At 44.8% G+C, this 17,501-nt stretch overlaps 1 protein-coding gene and 1 long non-coding RNA gene across 2 annotated transcripts in view; one reads left to right on the top strand and one right to left on the bottom strand.

Moving 5' to 3' along the window:
* Nucleotides 1-11,100: 11,100 nt before the first annotated feature.
* On the bottom strand, nt 11,101-17,123 carry LOC148001604 (uncharacterized). Its single transcript, XR_015635896.1, has 3 exons — nt 16,730-17,123; nt 13,106-14,102; nt 11,101-11,847 (listed from the first exon to the last, which is right to left on the bottom strand). It is a non-coding gene; the product is annotated as an uncharacterized LOC148001604 (long non-coding RNA).
* The window catches only part of Tmcc2 (transmembrane and coiled-coil domain family 2), a 37,684-nt gene continuing 36,716 nt past the window's right edge, over nt 16,534-17,501 (top strand). The window contains exon 1 of the mRNA NM_001305128.1: nt 16,534-16,939. Within this exon, the coding sequence (NP_001292057.1) occupies nt 16,733-16,939 (207 nt within the window). The 5' untranslated portion in view covers nt 16,534-16,732. The remainder of the gene's footprint in view (nt 16,940-17,501) is intronic.

The following is a 17,501-nucleotide window of genomic DNA, read 5'->3' as shown; positions in this document are numbered from 1 at the left end:
AGAGATGCTTGCCTAGCATGCATGAAGCTCACTTTCCATGCTCAGTACTGCTCTAACAACCTGCATGGCGGTACATGTCTGTAATTCTAGAACACAGGAGGTGGAGGCAGGTGTTTCAGAAGTTTAAGGTCATTCACAGCCACGTAGAGGCTTCAGTGACGTAGGATACATGTGATCCTATTTGAAAGAAAAAAGGCAGAGAAACTTATACTTTGTCCATAAAGCCTACAAGAAGTTAAGGAAGGCATGCTTTCTAAAAGAAAAAAACAATGCCATGAGAAGAAAAGTCACAAACTTTGCATCAAGAAAAATGCCATGAAGGCTTCTCAGGAATTGACCTTACCCATTTCAGGTTGAAGGGCAGAAAAAAAAGGCAAGTCATTTAAACAACTTGCTAGAGATGATAGTGCCTCCTGAGTGTCCAGCACCAACAGACCCACTCAATATGCTGTTTCTCCAGATTCTTTTCATGATGCTCAGCTGACCAGGCTCTCAAGGCCAACACAGCTAGGGTCTAAGGAGCCCAGCTACAGTTTGATTCAGTAACAGGCTGAGGCATCGTCCACATGACGCTGGTTGTGCTGGCATGCAGAATGCAATTATAAGGTCATGGAGGCTTCTGTGGCCCTATAATGACTTCCTTTCTTTTCAAAAGAAGGCTTGGGAGGCTGGGAATAGTGAAAAGGTCAGGATCCCCGCAGGTAGCCTATAGCAGGTGGGCTGTATGCTGTGAGAGGGAGACCTAAATTGCAGGGGAGTTGGAGATCCCAGAAACACGCTGAGTGTTTACTAAGGAAATCTGGAAGCAAGGGGAGCTGGCTGGAGAGGTAGCTCAGTTAGAAGAGTGTCTGCCTCACAAGCATGAAGCCCTGACTGAGACCTCTGAGAGTGTCAAAGTACATCCTAGCCTCCCTTTAAAAGATCTGGGCTTGGGGAGATGGCTCAGAGGTTAAGAGCACTGGCTTCTCTTTCAGAGGTCATGAGTTCAATTCTCAGCAACCACATGGTGGCTCACAACCTCTGTAATGGGATCTGAAGCCACCCTCTTCTAGTGTGTCTGAAGACAGTTACAGTGTACTCAGAAATACATTAAATAAATAAATCTTTAAAAAAAAACAGAAGGGAGGTTGCTTTAGCAGTACTCAACCTCATGGGGTTTTGGGAGGACAAAGTGAGCCATGGTGTATTTTATTGCTTGAAAAATAAAAATGCTGTAAAATATTTAGAGAAAAACAATGGAATCAGAGAGACTGACCTGACTTGGCTGGGGCGCTCACTTATTTTGTATTCTTGAGCAAATCACTTGGCTCTACAGAGCTTTAGGATCCATTGTTTAGAAGGGCCAGGAATATAATGGCAGAATCAAGCCTACCCAGTAAGAAATCACTCCAAGCCCTTCATAGATTAATAAGAACTCTTTAACGAAAGCGCACGTCCTGATCCTGGCTAATGCCCATGGGATTCCGGCCACGAAGAGAAATCTTCCACAGCTTATATAAGTTGAGCTGTAACACATGCTTTCATCTGTACGTGGCTTTTTAGGTTCCTGCCCCACCCCAGGTTACACTTTCTGAGCAATTGGGCGGGTCTTACAGAAACAGAAAGAAGCTGCCGGTTCGTTATCTTCCGATTACAGTCGCTGGGCTGAGAAGCACTTGCCGCAGCTTTCTAGTAACAGGTTTACTCTCCGGGTAGCTGGCGGGCAAGGTCATCCTCCGTCTGTTCTTTGCTCTGAAGAGAAGAAGGGATCCTCAGGAGCAAGCAGCCCTGAACAAGCGAGCTCTAACCTGAGCTATACCCAGCGAAGCTAAATTCTAATTATCTCAGAAGTACAACTCTTCACTTTCCTCATCCCCACGGTTCCTAAGAAGCTTGGTTAGTGTGCCGGTGCTTCTTAGAGTTGTGTCTGAGACAACGCTTCTGCTTCCGTGCAAATTAATACTTTCTGTTTTTTTAAAATTATTTTTAAAGATTTATTTATTTATTTATTTATTTATTTATTTATTTATTTATTTATCTAGTGTTTGCAAGTACACTGTCAATGGCTTCGGACACACAAGAAGAGGGCATCGGATCCCATGACAGATGGTTGTGAGCCACCATGTGGTTGCTGGGAATTGAACTCAGGACCTCTGGAAGAGCAGGCAGTGAGTGCTCTTAACCGCTGAGCCATCTCTCCAGCCCCAACTTAATATTTTCTAAGCAAATTTATTGGTAAGTTGTCCGAGACACCTGCTTGTCCTTCGAGATTCTTTTCTTCAGTTGTACACAACCCACAGCATTGCTGAAGTTAAACGGTGCAGTGTGCCAAGCAGGCAGCCCTTTCCTGGCATGCGTAATGTCTTCTATCATCACGATGCTCATTCAAGATGATATATTCTCTTCAAAGAGGGTAGAATTTCTAAGAATATTTTGGTTTTGCTTATGAAATTGTCTACATGAATATTTATTAGCCTGAGGATTAAAGATCTATATAGCATTGAACTGCTAAATGCACCCCACTTAATTATACATCAAGTTTCATCCCAGCGTTGAATATTTCATCAGTGGCCTCTCTGGCTGAGAGGCTGTAGAGCCTGGGGAAGGAAGGCAATCAATTAAAAGAGAATTTGGGACAACCTTAAACAGAGATCACTTTTATTTTTCTGCCAAGTGGAAGAACAAGGTTTTCTAAAAGGTTTTTTTTTCTTTTGTTTTGATTAGAATAACTGACTCGAATTTTTTAGAAGAAGCCCTGCACAGAGCTTGGCCATGATTCACTTTCAGTGCACTAGTATTGTCTTTCCCAGTCTAACCGGTTATACACCAGTGCTGAGGAGATGGTGTGGTGGGTCGGAGCACCCCACCCACCAAATGGTGCCCAGCACCAAGTGGCTCATAACTGCCTGTAAATCCGGTTCGAGGATTCCTTTCAACCTTTGGCCTCTGAGGGCAACTACATGTGAACTCGCACAGACACGAGTTCACATACTCTTTAAAAATAAATGAACGTAAATTGCTATGTCCTTATTTACCATGTTACTTGACAGTTCAGTAGAATCCCTCTGTCTGAATGAAAAATGTTTCCTGTACACTCACGTCTTTGAACACTTGGTTCACTGGTAGTGGTGCTAAGGAGTGGGGCTTTTGCTGGAGCAAAATCATCTCATGGAGGCAGGCTTTGAGGGATTAGAGCTTTCATCCCACCTCCCACTTGATCCCTCTCTGCTTCCCCTGTGTGGATGGAGGTGTGATCCAGAAGCTTCCGACTCTTTCTGCCTGTTGCAATGCCTGCCTACCATTATGAACTCTAACCCTCTGTAACCACAAGCTAAAATAAACTGTTTCTTCCTGGAGCTACTTTTTGGTCATGGTGTTTTATCACAGCAACAAAAAAGTAGCTGTCTTTATTTCTCTACCTAATGTGGTGGTTTAAATATGTTTGACCCAGAGAACGGCACTATTAGGGGGTGTGGCCTTGTTGGAGGAAGTGTGTCACTGTGGGTCCCACAGTGTCCCAGCTGCCTGGAAGACAGTCTTCTCCTGTTTGCCTTTGAAACAAAACATTGAACTCTTAGCTCCTCCTGCGCTATGCCTCCCTGGGTGCTGCCTTGCCCCCTGCCTTGATGATAATGGACTGAACCTCTGAACCTGTAAGACAGCCTCGATTAAATATTGTCTTTACAAGAGGTGCATCTGTTCACAGCATTAAAACCGTAACCAAGACATCTAAGGTAAATGCTGTCTAAGTCATACTCTCAAAGTTACTCCTGTATGGAGAAAGATGGATAAATGAAAACCTAGCAATGTTCCTCCTTCCTTCCTTCCTTTCTTCCTTCCTTCTCTTTAGATTTTTTGTAAAAATATCTTTTATTTGCCAGAAGTAATTGTCTCAAAGGCTTACTGCTGAATAAACTCACCCTTTCTACTTCTTTCTGAATTCTGGCTCAGCTGTTCTGGCCCAAACTCCTCTCCAAGCTGACTGATTCGAACTGGTTTCTCTCAGCTTCTGAGTGAATTGCTCTGCTTGGCCTCAAACTAACTGGAGCAGTCCATTCTAATCTTCTGGCTCCTTCTCATTCTCTGGCTCCTTCTGTCTTCACCTGTGTTTAGCTTATTCTCTCTGCAACTTGTCTGAACTGCATGAACTCACAAATGAACTCAATTTCACTGCACTCCCTCCTGAGCTAACTGACTGAACTAAACTCAGTTGAGTGAACAGAATTGACCCGCTAGAACTCAGCATGACTATGCTTCCTGAGTGCTGGTATTAGATTTTTTTTTTTTTCTGGAGCTGGGGACCGAACCCAGGGCCTTGCGCTCGCTAGGCGAGCGCTCTACCGCTGAGCTAAATCCCCAACCCCTGAGTGCTGGTATTAAAGGCATGCACCACCACACCTAAGCTGGTCCTAAGCTTTTCTTTACCTGAAACTTGCTCTATAACAGGCTGGCTTTGAACTCAAAGATCTGCTTGCCTCTGTCCCCTGGGATTAAATATATGTTTGTATTCCAGCCGGATCACACAAACCTATAAGGGTTGGATATGATCCCTTATCAGAGCAGCCATATTGCTGGATTAAAATCCCTCTACAATTTTTCCTTTTTTAAAAAAAAATAGAGCCTTACTATGTTGCCTAAGATGACCTCAAATACACAATGTCTCAGCTTCCTTGGATGTGTGCATCACTGTGCCGGATTTATTAGCAATCTTTTCAAGGTCAATACTATCATGCTGAAAGTTTCTAGGAGATCTTGAAACCAGACTTCTGAAACATATTTCAAATGTATCTATCCATAATTGAGAAACATTGTTGACACAAACAGCATAGTAATATAAATTTGATTCAATGTTTTGTTTTATCTCCTAGCTCCCATTTCTTATAACCTTAGTACTGCAACAAGAGGGTTCAGATTCTGAAGCAAAGGGAGATGAGACACATTTGGTCATAAGGACATTCTTTTTTTTTTTTTTAAGATTTATTTTATTTATTATATATAATACACTGTAGCTGTCTTCAGATACACCAGAAGAGGGCATCGGATCTCTTTACAGATGGTTGTGAGCCACCATGGTGTTGCTGGGAATTGAACTCATGACCTCTGGAAGAACAGTCGGGTGTTCTTAACCACTGAGCCATCTCTCCAGCCCAGGACATTCTTTTTTTAAATTACTTTTATTTGTTTACAGTCCAGTCATTATCTCATCCTGGTCCACCCTGTCACAGCTCCTCGTCTCATTCCTCCTCCCCTCTGTCTCCAAGAAGATGTCCCCACATCCCTACCCTCACCCTCACCAGGCCTCCCTCCCTACTCCCTGGGGTCTCAAGTCTCTCAAGGGTTAGGCATATCTTCTCTCACAGATGCTAGACCAGACAGTCCTATGCTGTATATGTGTTGGAGTCCTCATACCAGCTAGTATATTCTTAATTTTAGACCTCAAGGCAAGAGAGACTGCCAACTGACAAACCACTAAAAGCCAGAACATACCGCCTGAAGCCATGTTCACCTGTGCCTATATTGAGGCCAGATCGCCCTCAGGACTGATCTAGAACATTCTCAGGACACTACTTACTGATTCCTACAGGGAGGTATCCAGATCATATGAACACACTTTTATTTCTTTTTTATTTTTCCTTTTCCTTTTTTTCAGAGCTGAGGACCGAACCCAGGGCCTTGCGCTTGCTAGGCAAGCGCTCTACCACTGAGCCAAATCCCCAACCCCATGAACACACTTTTAAATAAGGTGTATGAAGATGTCTAATGGTGAAGGAATAAAGGGAGGGAATATAGTATTACATTTATTACATCAGAGAAAAAACACTACAAATACGTTTTCAACAGCCACATATTTGTGCATAAACCATGATTATTTCTTAGAACTCCCTATTCTTATCTATGGTTTACTCAAATACTTTATGTCATCAATTCTTACAATGACCCTGGATATTTTTAGGCCTGTTTGAGAAAATTGAGATTCATATTAAATGATTAGTCTAAACAGACATAGCTACTAATACAAGTCTGGTCCCAAAGCCCTTCTTCCAGCTAAACACAATGTTTTATTTTAATGATGCTACTTTACATTACTTAAAGATTACCTTTTTTATTTTAATTTTATTATTTTTATGCCTGCCTGCTTGGTTTTTGTTTGTTTGTTTAGTTGTTTGGTTGTTTGGTTTTGCTTTTGTTTTAGAGACAGGGCCTCACTATGTAGCTCTGGCTATTCTGGAACTCACTATGTAGACCAAGCTGGTCTCGAACTCATGAGATCTACCTGCCTTTGCTTCCCAAGTGCTGGGAAAAGAAGGTATGTGACACTAGTGCATATATCTTCCCTGTTTATATGTGCACGATGTATGTTCTTGGTGCCCATAGAGGCCAGAAGAGGGAAGATCTCCTTGGATTGAAGTTAGAGGTAATTGTGAGCTACCACGTGGATGCTGGGAACTGAACTTGGATCCTCTTCAAGAGGAGCAAACACTGAAGCATTTTGCGAGCCCCTACAGGTAGAGTTTCCTGCCAAGGACCAGCCTCAGCTTGGAGAGGAGGTCCTGAAGAAGCTGTGTTTGGGAAAGAAATGACTTGAAGTCAAATGATGGGGTGCAAGATAGCAGCCTTGTAGTCTGTCCTAGATGCCTCCGTAGACAGCTTTCCGTAGATAGCTCTTGCTTCTGTAGTCTGCTAGAGATAACTTTCTGCTTGAGACAGTTCTCTGATAGACACACTCTCTCATGCTAGAAAAAAAATTTTTTTAAAGCTCTCTGGATAACTCACAGGTTTTCCTACCAAAGTCAGAAAAGATGCTAGAAAACATTCTTGGATTTTTCTGACCAAAGTCAGAAACATTGCTAGAAATTTTCTAAAGGAGCTGTGTTAGCTCTCAAGCAGTTCTCTCTGGGTAGCTCTCTCTTGCAGACCAAAACCCAGTTTTTTATTTACATATCAATTCAGTCATTTACTCCAGGTTCAGAATTAGCCTCTTGATTCTTAAAAAAAGACAGCACGTGCAAAAAATAAAAATAAAAAAGACAAATGGGTTCAGAGATCTGCCTGCCTTTGTAAGCACAAACAATAAACTTAACTGGGTGGGATCTTACCCTGTGATCGTCACTCTCCAAATATCTTTATCTCCTTCCTCAATATCTTTCTGACAAACTGTCTCATAGCACAGCTGCCTTTGTTCTCCTAGGCTCCTAGGTCTATAAAGCCCTTCTTTAATTAATATTGTCACCTTATATTTTGCATGTTGAGATATTATATATTTTAAACTCATGCTTTCAGAGTTCTTTCCCACAGCCTTAGGCCTATATCATTTTGCTAAGGACATTAGATATATCCTTGAATCCTGGACTTGTACTGTTTCTAATTATTATGGAGTCATTAACCTTGGCAGAGAAATCATTTCCTAAAGGAGAAACATAAAGTAAATTATGTATATTATTATATAAACAGTCATACACTCATAGCTATGGTCCATTCCCTGCTGGCTCTGCTCCAGGAGCAGGAACTGTGAGCCACCGTCCAGACTGGGCAATTCCCCCACTCCCACACCATCCTTTATACACTTAATATTTTCTCCTTAACAGCAGCAAACCATTCTGTCACACCATTGCCATAGCTACTCATCTCTCTGCTCTTTTAGGTTGTTTCAGAATTTTTATTATAATAAATGATGCTTCTACAAATAGTCCTGTTGTTGCTCCCATAGCTGATTTTCTTCCTTTGCATTATTTTCCTGAGATAAATTCCTTGGAGGTATCACTAGGTGAAAGGTTACAAGGATCAACAAGACTCTAGCTATAATTATCAACCTGTCCTCTAAACAGACCATGCTGCGTCACTGTGTCTGGAAAGAGAGTACTATCTTCCCCCAGCAGCCCTTCCTGGGAGCTGTTAGGCAAGCCAGGGTGGAGTCCCTCTGCTGCATGGGCATGCCCTGGGGCTATATGTTCCCTGGAGATGGTTTATGACACAGTATGCATACTCCAGAATAAGATCTCACACGGGATGCTGTGATCCCAATTCCTGAGATGGATTCCTTGATTAAGTCATAAGAGCAACAGAAGTTCCTTATCCCCTTCCCAAGAAACTGACATCATCTTCTTCAATCAGATAGCATCTCTACACTATCAGAAAAAAAAAGTGTGGTATCTGTTAGAAATAAAGGCTAGACTTTAGTGTGTGGTTTTTCCCATTCTAAACTGGGTGCAGAGGCGTTAGGATAAGCTATATCAATTAAAGGAAGCCTTGGCAGAGTTAGAAATGGTTTCAGGATCTACAGGAAGATATAAAATGGAGAAAGGCCTTTTTCAAATGGGTGGAAGGTTATTGAAGATTGCATATTAATATCATACAAGGAGTCCCATTTGAAGTTATGGAAAGGGTTAGATCTGAATCATACAGCACATAATGGGACTCATAGGATACACACATATCATACATTCTAGGAGACTATACAGTAGGCATTGTGGGAAAGTCTGGACAGAGATAGTAAGCAGGACCAGTTTGGCCATCTCCCCGGCTGAGCAGGTGGCCTTGGACAAGATTCAGTCTTTCTTAGGCTTCAGCCTCAGATTCTGTGAGATGAAAGCTATAGTTTTCTGCAAACTTGGCTTTACATTGTGTGCCAGGCATCCAGTAAGTGCTCATTTAACACACAGATGAGTCGCCTAATGGCCAACCAAGTCTTCCCCTGTGTGAGTGCTTCTCAAACTTCGATATGAGTACCCCTTGGGCTATTTCTCTAAAAAAGCAGATTTTCAGATTCTATCACTAGAAATCCCAGTTCTGCGGAATAAACGGATGAAGCCCAGGACTCTACAAATATGACCCAATTCCAACATGTTTATGCTATTAGTTCATAAGCCATGTATAAGAGAAACACTCTCTCATACAGAGAGTTAAAACGAAGGAAGAAAAACCTTTTCTCACACCAATAGGATACAAAACCTTGATAGTATCCAAGAGATCCAAATACTGAGTGATTTTATTTCCAAGACACTGCAGGTAGTTCTTACCTAATGGAATTAGGATTGTCCTATGCAACATCTTATCTTTTTAGCTCTTGCAATGGACAAATGTATCCTTGATCTATCACAGCAATCTGCTACACTGTGATACAAATCTCCCCTTCCTCACGTGACAGACATTGGATCTTTAATGTGTTGTTGTACATTTGATTTGTGCCTCATTTCCCATGACTGGACTTTCAGTATCTTTTATTGTTGTGTCCTCCATGAGCATCAGGGAAATCCTTTCCAGTGATAAATAAGCCTTTCATACGTTGAACTGCTGACCAATCATTCATAGGCAAATCCTTTGCCGTGAAGGTGGCTCAGACACAGTCATGACCATTTGAAGAGTCCTGAGCTTTGGAAAAGGTGAGTAAATGCTACATAGCCTCACGAGCTGCTTCCTCTTGTAGAGCAGGAAGAATTCTTACCTCACAGGACTATAGGGAGGATTACATAAGAAAATGTTTACAGGGTTTCTAGTAAAATGCCTAACACCATGGTTAGGTTTAAATGACAGACATTGGCTCTTCCTAGTGCTCCTGAAGGGACCACAGAGAGTAGCCAGAGCTGTTTTCAATATCCATCTCCTGATGCAAAGTCAATAACTGGTGCGATGGTTTGTAGATACTTGACCCAGGGAGTGGCACTATTAGGAGGTGTGACCTTGTTGGAGTAGGTGTGTCACTGTGGGCGTGGGCTTTAATACCCTAATCCTAGCTGCCTGGAAATCAGTCTCCTCCTGTTGGTCTTTGGAACGAGATGTAGAACCCTCAGCTCCTCCTGCACCATGTCTTCCTGAATGCTGCCATGCTCCTGCCTTGATGGTAATGGGCTGAATCTCTGAACCTACAAGCCAGCCCCAGTTAAATGTTGACTTTTATAAGAGTTGCCTTGGTCATGGTATCTCTTCACAGCAGTAAAACCCTAACGAAGACAACTGGTTATTTCTGAGCAAAATAGGTGTTTTCTCTTTTTATTTGTGTGTATTTGTGTATTTTTCCATGAGCATACACACTTGGGTGCCTGTACGTGTGTGTGTGTGTGTGTGTGTGTGTGTGAGAGAGAGAGAGAGAGAGAGAGAATTCAAACATGTATGGGGCACATGTATAAATGTCAGAGGTCAACTTGCAGGAGTTTGTTCTCTCCTACCACCGTGTGAGTGCTGGGAATTGAACACGGGTCATCAGGCTTGGCAGCAAGTGTCTTTACCCACTGAGCCATCTTGCTCATTCAGCTTGCTTCACTCAGGGTTCACCAACACTAGTCATGTGACCAGCATGGGCATTTCACAGGCCCTCTTCACTTGACTCTTCACCTTGTTTTTGAAGCAGGGTCTCTCACTGGATCTGGAGCTCACTGACTTGGCTAGGCTGTCTGGCCAGCAAGCTGCAGGGATCCTCCTGGCCCTAACTCTGGCTCTTCAGCATTTGCTACCATATTTGGCTTTTTATGGGGGTGCCCTCATGCTTGTATGAACTCCTCAGCCCCTTCTTCTTTTGTTTTGAGGTCTAGAATTTTAAGCTTTAGGAAACTGGTTGTCTCTTTAGAGATGAGAAAGCCATTTCCTATCCCAGCTTCTGGAGAGCAGTATAACCAAGGCTTGTGCTTCACGGATCTTCTCTGGTCACGTGATTATCATGACTTTTCTCCCACTGCTGAGGAACATCCAGTTTCCAAAATAAAGATTATGGGTCCCACCTGAAAGGAGACGTGTGAACTTTCAGCTCTGTGCTGTAGATAGGAAATACTCCAGCCCCTAGGAGTGAGGCAGACATTGGGATCTCCGGGCTGCTGTGAGAGTATGGACCTGCCTAGTCCTTGGGAATATAGTCAGTTAACTATAGGAGGGTCTGTGCCATGGAGGAAATAGTGTGTGTGTGTGTGTGTGTGTGTGTGTGTGTGTGTGTGTGTGTGTGTATGTGTGTGTGTGTATGTGTATTCAAGCATGTATGGGACACATGTGTAAAGGTCAGAGGACAACTCGAGGAACAACACACACACACACACACACACACACACACACACACACGTAGTTTCTATAGGCATTTCAGCTAAAAGCAAGAAAACTGAGACAATTCTTGGTGTCTACGAATAAAGTGGCCAGTGGTTAAAACATGAGACCTTTATTTGATGATGAATTGTACATGAATTGTTCTAAAGGGCTACACAGACTTACCTGCAAAAGGCTCTGAGTACATTTTACAGAAACCAGAAAAAAATGCAAATTTAGATAAGCTCAGGGCTTTCTGCAACTGTGGTGTGATATAGAACCTTCCCAGCACTCCCTGGCTCTTATAAGAGCCAATAAGAATGTTAGGCTTAGGTGGTGGGACTGTGACATCATCAACACCCCAGCCAATCCCTTTGATGGTTATTTGCATAGTTTACTCCTAACCCAAAAGAACTTGATGTCTTTTCATGATAGCACTGAGTGGAAGTGTTATTTTCCAACAGAAAGGGGAGAAGAAAACTGCACTAACAAAGTAACATTTGTAATGACATTGAAATAAAAAATACAGTGATCAAAATTATAGCTCGTCCCGAGAGTACTTTTCCTTTCTAAATGTTCCACTGGGTATGCTAAACCTTGGAATGGCTCTCCAAACAACTTGATAACTCATTATTCATTTGATGTTTAAATGTTGCTTTAAAATGTATTTCCAGGGAGTTCAGGGGTCAGGGTCCAGGTATCCTTGGCTACAATAGTGAACTGCTGGGGCAATGGTGAAGCGCGCCTTTAATCCCAGCACTAAGGTGGCAGAGGCAGGTGGATCTCTGAGTTCAAAACCAGCCAGTCTGTAGAGCATGTTCTAGGACAGCCAGTGCTACAGAGAGAAACTGAGTCTTGAAAATTCTAAAAGAGAAAAAACAAAGGGAAAGAAGACCTTTTTATTTCTCATACCTATGTGCTTTTATAGAAAGAAGAAAAGCTCATCCACTCTTGACTTATCTGTCCATCTTGGCACTTTTGCCTCTATAGAGAAAAACAAACTGACCTGGGTGTTAACGAGGACACGGGATACCGTAACACTCTTACCTTTATTTTTATACATATCCACCAGGTTAACACATGTAACACTGGTGAGGGACTGACCTTGTCCATTATTAGAATTGAGATTTCTATTCAAAGAGCATGTTTAGTAGGTCAAGTCTGCCTTTCTCCTACAACATAGGGGAATGAGTTCATCGCTTGCTCCGTTCGGATTTACTGACACCAGTCACGTCAGCACAGGCATTTTGTAGACATGTTCACTTGACTCCTCACAATAGCTATGTGACAAGCCAGGCACATTCCCATCCCTGTTCACTTACAGTTGAGAATACAGGCCCATTGATTTGGTTGTCCCAAATGGAATCAGAATTCTCACATAAAAATTTTGACATGCCCTTCAGGGAATAGGAACTCCACAGGGAGACCAACAGAGTCAACTAAACTGGACCCTTGGGGCTCTCAAGATTCTGAACCACCAACCAAAGAAGATACACGACCTAGGTCTCCCTGCACATATGTAGCAGATGTGCAGCTTGGTCTTTATGTGAGTCCCTAACAGCTGGAGCGGAGGCTATCCCAAAAGTCGTTGCCTATACGTGGGGTATGTTTTTCTAGTTGCATTGCCTTGTCTGGCCTCAGTGGGAGGATGCACCTAGTTGCACAGAGACTTGATGGGCCAGGGTGAGGGGATACCCAGGGAGGCCCTACATGCTCAGAGGAAAAGGGGAGAGCTGGGGGGAAGAATTGTGGGAGGAGGTAACCAGGAAGGGACAGTGAGTGGGATGTAAAGTGAATATGTAAAATAATAGCAACAACAACAACAACAATAATAATAATAACAATTATTTGGCATGACTAGCAGTCTTCCCACTATACCATATTTAATTATAATAAGTAGATGTGTCAACACAGAATGAGACATCCACTCCTACATGCCAAACACAGCATCTTGCTTTGTAACTGTGCAAAAGTTTGACCTACCTTAAATATAAACATACTATTTGTACTTCTGTTTTCTCAAAGCAACAGAGAGCAATAGGATATTCATCAATCCAATACTTTAAAGCAGAATTTCTATCAGCCAAAATACTTTCAGGTTGTATAGCTCTCAGGTACTTACTTGTGTCCTATGTCCAATGAGAATCTGCCACTGGCTTCGAGCCAGCAGGTACGGATCCTTTAGGTCTCTTTCCATTGATGTCACTCCTAAATGTCCTCTGAAGTAGCATTTTTTTAAAAAATGTATGTCCCTTTGTGAAACTCAGAAATGGCAGAGACCTATCTGTATCTTGGGGATGACATCTGTGATAGAGGTCATAGCCTATAACCCTGTGCAAGGCGGTATCTAAATACTTTATATATATTACCCAATACTCTAAGAGGGAACTAGCCATTACCCTAATTTTCAAATAACTAGGAAACTCGGACATGGTTTAGGGATGGACGTATAGTTCAGTGGTAGAACATATGCTTACTTAGCACATGTGAGTCTCTGGGTTCAAGTCCCAGTAGCTCACCCTGAAAAGAAGGAAAACAAAGAGGATTTTAATGAAACACACCGAAGACTTCCTGTTGATGTGTTTCACACCTTGGACATGGTGATGGCTATTCCATCTTGTCAACTTGACTGCCTCTGGAGTGAACTGCTATCCAGAATCGGAGGGCACACCTGTGATCCAGATCTTGCGACTGGAAGACATAATACCTTGACATGGGATGACACGCGCCTTTGATTCAGTACTTGAGGCATAGTGACCATGAAAAGCGTAGGCCCATGCAATGTAGTACATGCCTTTAATTCCACAAGATTGAGAAAGGCAAATCTCTGAGTTCATGGCCAGCCTGGGACAGAGCAAGTTCCAAATCCAGGCGTGGTGTTATGCCACACCTCCTGCTGGAGGCCTACATAAGGACATTGGAAGACTTAAGACTCTTTGCTTGTACTTGCTTGCCAGCACATCCGTTGGATTTCAGGATTTCAGGTTACACAGAAGACCAGCCGGAAACACCCAGCCTCGTGGGACTGAGCAAACAGTAGATTCTTGGACTTTCCATTCACAGCTGACCACGGTTGGGTTAGTTCGATTGCCGACTGTACACCATTACAATGAATCCCCCTAAGACAGAGAGACATTCCGTAAGTTCCGCGACTCTAGAGAACCCTGGCTAATACGGGCATAATAAATACATGATACTATAAAAATCAAACTCAAGCCAGATGCTTCTAATTTCAACCCTCGGAGGCTGATCCAGGGAGATGACCGTTTAGAAGCTAGCCTGAGCTACACAGGGAAGCACTGCCTCACAATCGAACTTGGATGAGCACCCATTTGCTAGAGAAATGAAGCGTAAAGAAAAATGGCGGTGCTTTCTGCTTCGCGGGGGAGGGGGATTTAGGTCTCAGTTACGCATTTATTTACTGCCTTTTCATCCATAAATGTGCTTCGCCTGCATGTATGACTGTCCACCACGTGTGTGCCCGATGCTTGCTGCCAGAAGAAATGGGTCCCCTGGAACGTAAGTTGTTAGCTGCTATTTGGGCGCAGAGAATCGAACCCACGTTCTCTGGGGGAGGGACCCGGTGCTCCTAACTGCTGAGCCCCATCCTTGAAGGATGCTCGAACAACCCCCTACTGCTTTTCTTCAGCTTGGAGTCAGTCAGGAGAGGGCCCAAGCTCCTTGCCACCAAAGACTTGCCCATGCTTTAGGGGCCTCTACACATCTCCCAGCTCAGGCAGAAAGCAGTGTGTTCCTCTCCTCTGTACCATGTACCCAGGGAACCTGCCCCCCACCGTCTGTCTAGTCCTGCCCACGATCTATACTCTGGCACCCCGCCATCCCTCACCATTGAAAATCTGAAAGGCTTATAGCTTTGCATTCCCAAATTGTGCCTGATACTGTGTAGTAGATATGGGGAGTGGTTTGTTGGTTGTTTTTTTTTTCTTCCCCTCCATTCCCAGCCCATTCTAAATTCCCATCTTCTAAAAACAGAGCAGCTTAGTTTAGAAAGTGGCTCCCCGAATATAGTAAATTCTTAACAACTTGGTCTCTTTTAGGATACACATCAAAGTAAGGGATTTGAAAGCGGTGGGGGCCGGGGGGTGGGGGGGAGGCTTAACAGAGTTAGGAAACTCACAGACTAGTGGGACCGAAGTGAGGCTAGAATGGTTTGGTGAGTGTGAAAGAGACTGGTAAACTGTAAAATCTTTCAGAGGAAGCTCTGTGACTCACTTGGGGGGAGGCTCAGCCTTTCACAGGAGCCCAGGACAGTGTTTCTCAGACGTTACCATGAGTGAGAATTACCCGAAGGGCTTGTGAAACGTGGATCTGTGGGTCCATAACTTTTGATTTAGTAGTATCGAGGAATTTGTATTTCTGTTCGGTTCCCTGGTGGTGGTGGTGGTGGTGGTGGTGGTGGTGGTGGTGGTGGTGGTGGTGATGTGGGTCCCAGTTTATGCCTTGAGAACTACTGGCCGTTGAATAAGGGCAATCCATCAACGCCAAAGAAGGCAGACAAGTTTGCAGAAAGAATAGGAATTAATACAGTAGAATACTACTACTCTCCTTTTTTTGGTAACCCCAGCATCTGCTATCATCTTCCAAACTGCTTGGAGATAGTATGGGACAAACATAACATCCCTTTTCTATTCTGCAGTACGTATCATTAATACCTACCATTAATATCCATTCCTGTTTTAAAGTTGCTTTTGGTGAGCATGGGACTCTCACATCTATTTGGGCACCTGATTTCTGAGCGTAAAGCCTACGTTCTTATGAGATGTATATTTAAAACAGAGAAAGGGGGCGATGTGGCAGAACACTTCCTCTCCTTTGCTTTTGTAGCTATGAAGGTAGGCATGGGTTTGTGACTCAAACCACGTATTCTAGAAGGGACCAGCCTGTCCCTAACTGAAGGGATGTATATAACATAAGGTGCAAAGTTAGTGCCCCCAACAAAGAGAATGGGCGGGGTGATCGCGAAGGCCTAGCCTGGGAGAGGTCGCTCCAAAGCCGTCCCAGGGCTGAGCTCCAACACAGCCTCAGCCCTCCAGACCCTCCGGGGGACGCGCGGTGCAACCAAGCCTACAGCGGTGTCCGCGCGCCGTTGCGCAGCCCTCCGGCCTTCCCATTGGCGGGCGGCGCCATCTGCGCTCGCCTCGCCCTGGCGCCGGCGGGCGGAGGCCCGGGCGGGGTAGGCCGCGCTCGCGGCGGGCTGTGGCCGCAGCCTTGCGCCGCTGCTGACGAGGAGCGGGGCGCGGGGCGGGAGGAGGCAGGCCCATGCGGGGCGGCGGCGGGCGGCGGGGCCGGGTGCCCAGGGCGGCCCTATGGGACCCGCCCGGCCGGCTCCCGCGTGCCCTGCCTGGCCCAGCAGTCCGGCCTGCGGGCGGGGATGCGCGGTGTGGTCCAGCTCCCCGCCGCCCTGCGGGGCCCTAAGGCAGAAAGTTTGGGGGACCGGAGCGGCCCACCTCCCGCGCCAGTGACTGCCTAAGGACCGCTGCAGCCCGGCTTCGCCCGCGACCTGCCTCCGCTCCCCAGGTCGGAATGAACTATCCCAAGGCTCCCCCTCTCCGCCCCTCCGTCATCCTCCTTTAAAAAAGATAATTTCTTAAATTCAAGAACTCGTGATCTGCCTACTCCCCTCGTCCATAATTTAAACCCTAGGTCTTTTGAGTGCAAGAGGGAGTGCGGTCTCTCCCCAAGATAGCACGCTAGAAGGACAGATTCCCCTTGCCGACCCACTTACACCATGAAGAGGTGCAAATCGGATGAGCTGCAGCAACAGCAAGGCGAGGAGGATGGGGCTGGGATGGAAGACGCCGCTTGCCTTCTGCCAGGCGCGGACCTCCGGCATGGGGAGGCCTCGAGTGCTAACTCCGCTGGCGGGCCAACTTCAGATGCTGGCGCTGCGGTGGCACCCAACCCGGGTCCCCGAAGCAAGCCTCCTGATTTAAAGGTGAGCGCAGACCGTCTCCAGGCAAGCCCAGCCCGCCACGTAGCTTCCCCCACCTCTCGCAGAAGTGTCTTAACCGAATAAAAGTGACGGGGAAGCTCACAGAGGTCAGAGAGGGTGAATGATGTTCGGCTAGGTCCGGAGGGGGAAGCTAGGTACCATTCGTTCCTGTCTATCAGCTCCATCTGAGGCCTCTGTATTCTTCATTATTCAGCAAACGTTCTAATGACTCACTCATCTGAGATTGTTTGAAGAACGCGTGTGAAACGCAAATGCAGACAAAGGGCTGGAGCATCCAAGATGCTAACTTAGAAAGTTCACAGTACTCTCTCTTCTGTAGGAGGGCTAGAGAAGAAGATTGTAGCTGGGGAAGCTTAAATAGGTGACCGTTTCCTTCCTATGCCAATTAGCCACCTCCGAATGCGATTTTTTTTTTTTTTTAAATTTGAGCACCCTCCTGAACGAAGCTCAGTTTGTCCATCTATGAAAGGGGGGTGTAGATGTCTTGCCGTTAGGTGGAGCCAGAGGTTAAGCTAGTGCTTGGAGATCCCTCTCTGCCTCCTGA

Source organism: Rattus norvegicus, chromosome 13 (genome assembly GCF_021556685.1).
Source record: "Rattus norvegicus strain SHRSP/BbbUtx chromosome 13, alternate assembly SHRSP_T2T, whole genome shotgun sequence".
NCBI classification, from domain to species: Eukaryota; Metazoa; Chordata; class Mammalia; order Rodentia; family Muridae; genus Rattus; species Rattus norvegicus.
Note: the sequence above shows the minus strand (reverse complement) of the source record. Positions and strands in the feature narration are given on the sequence as shown.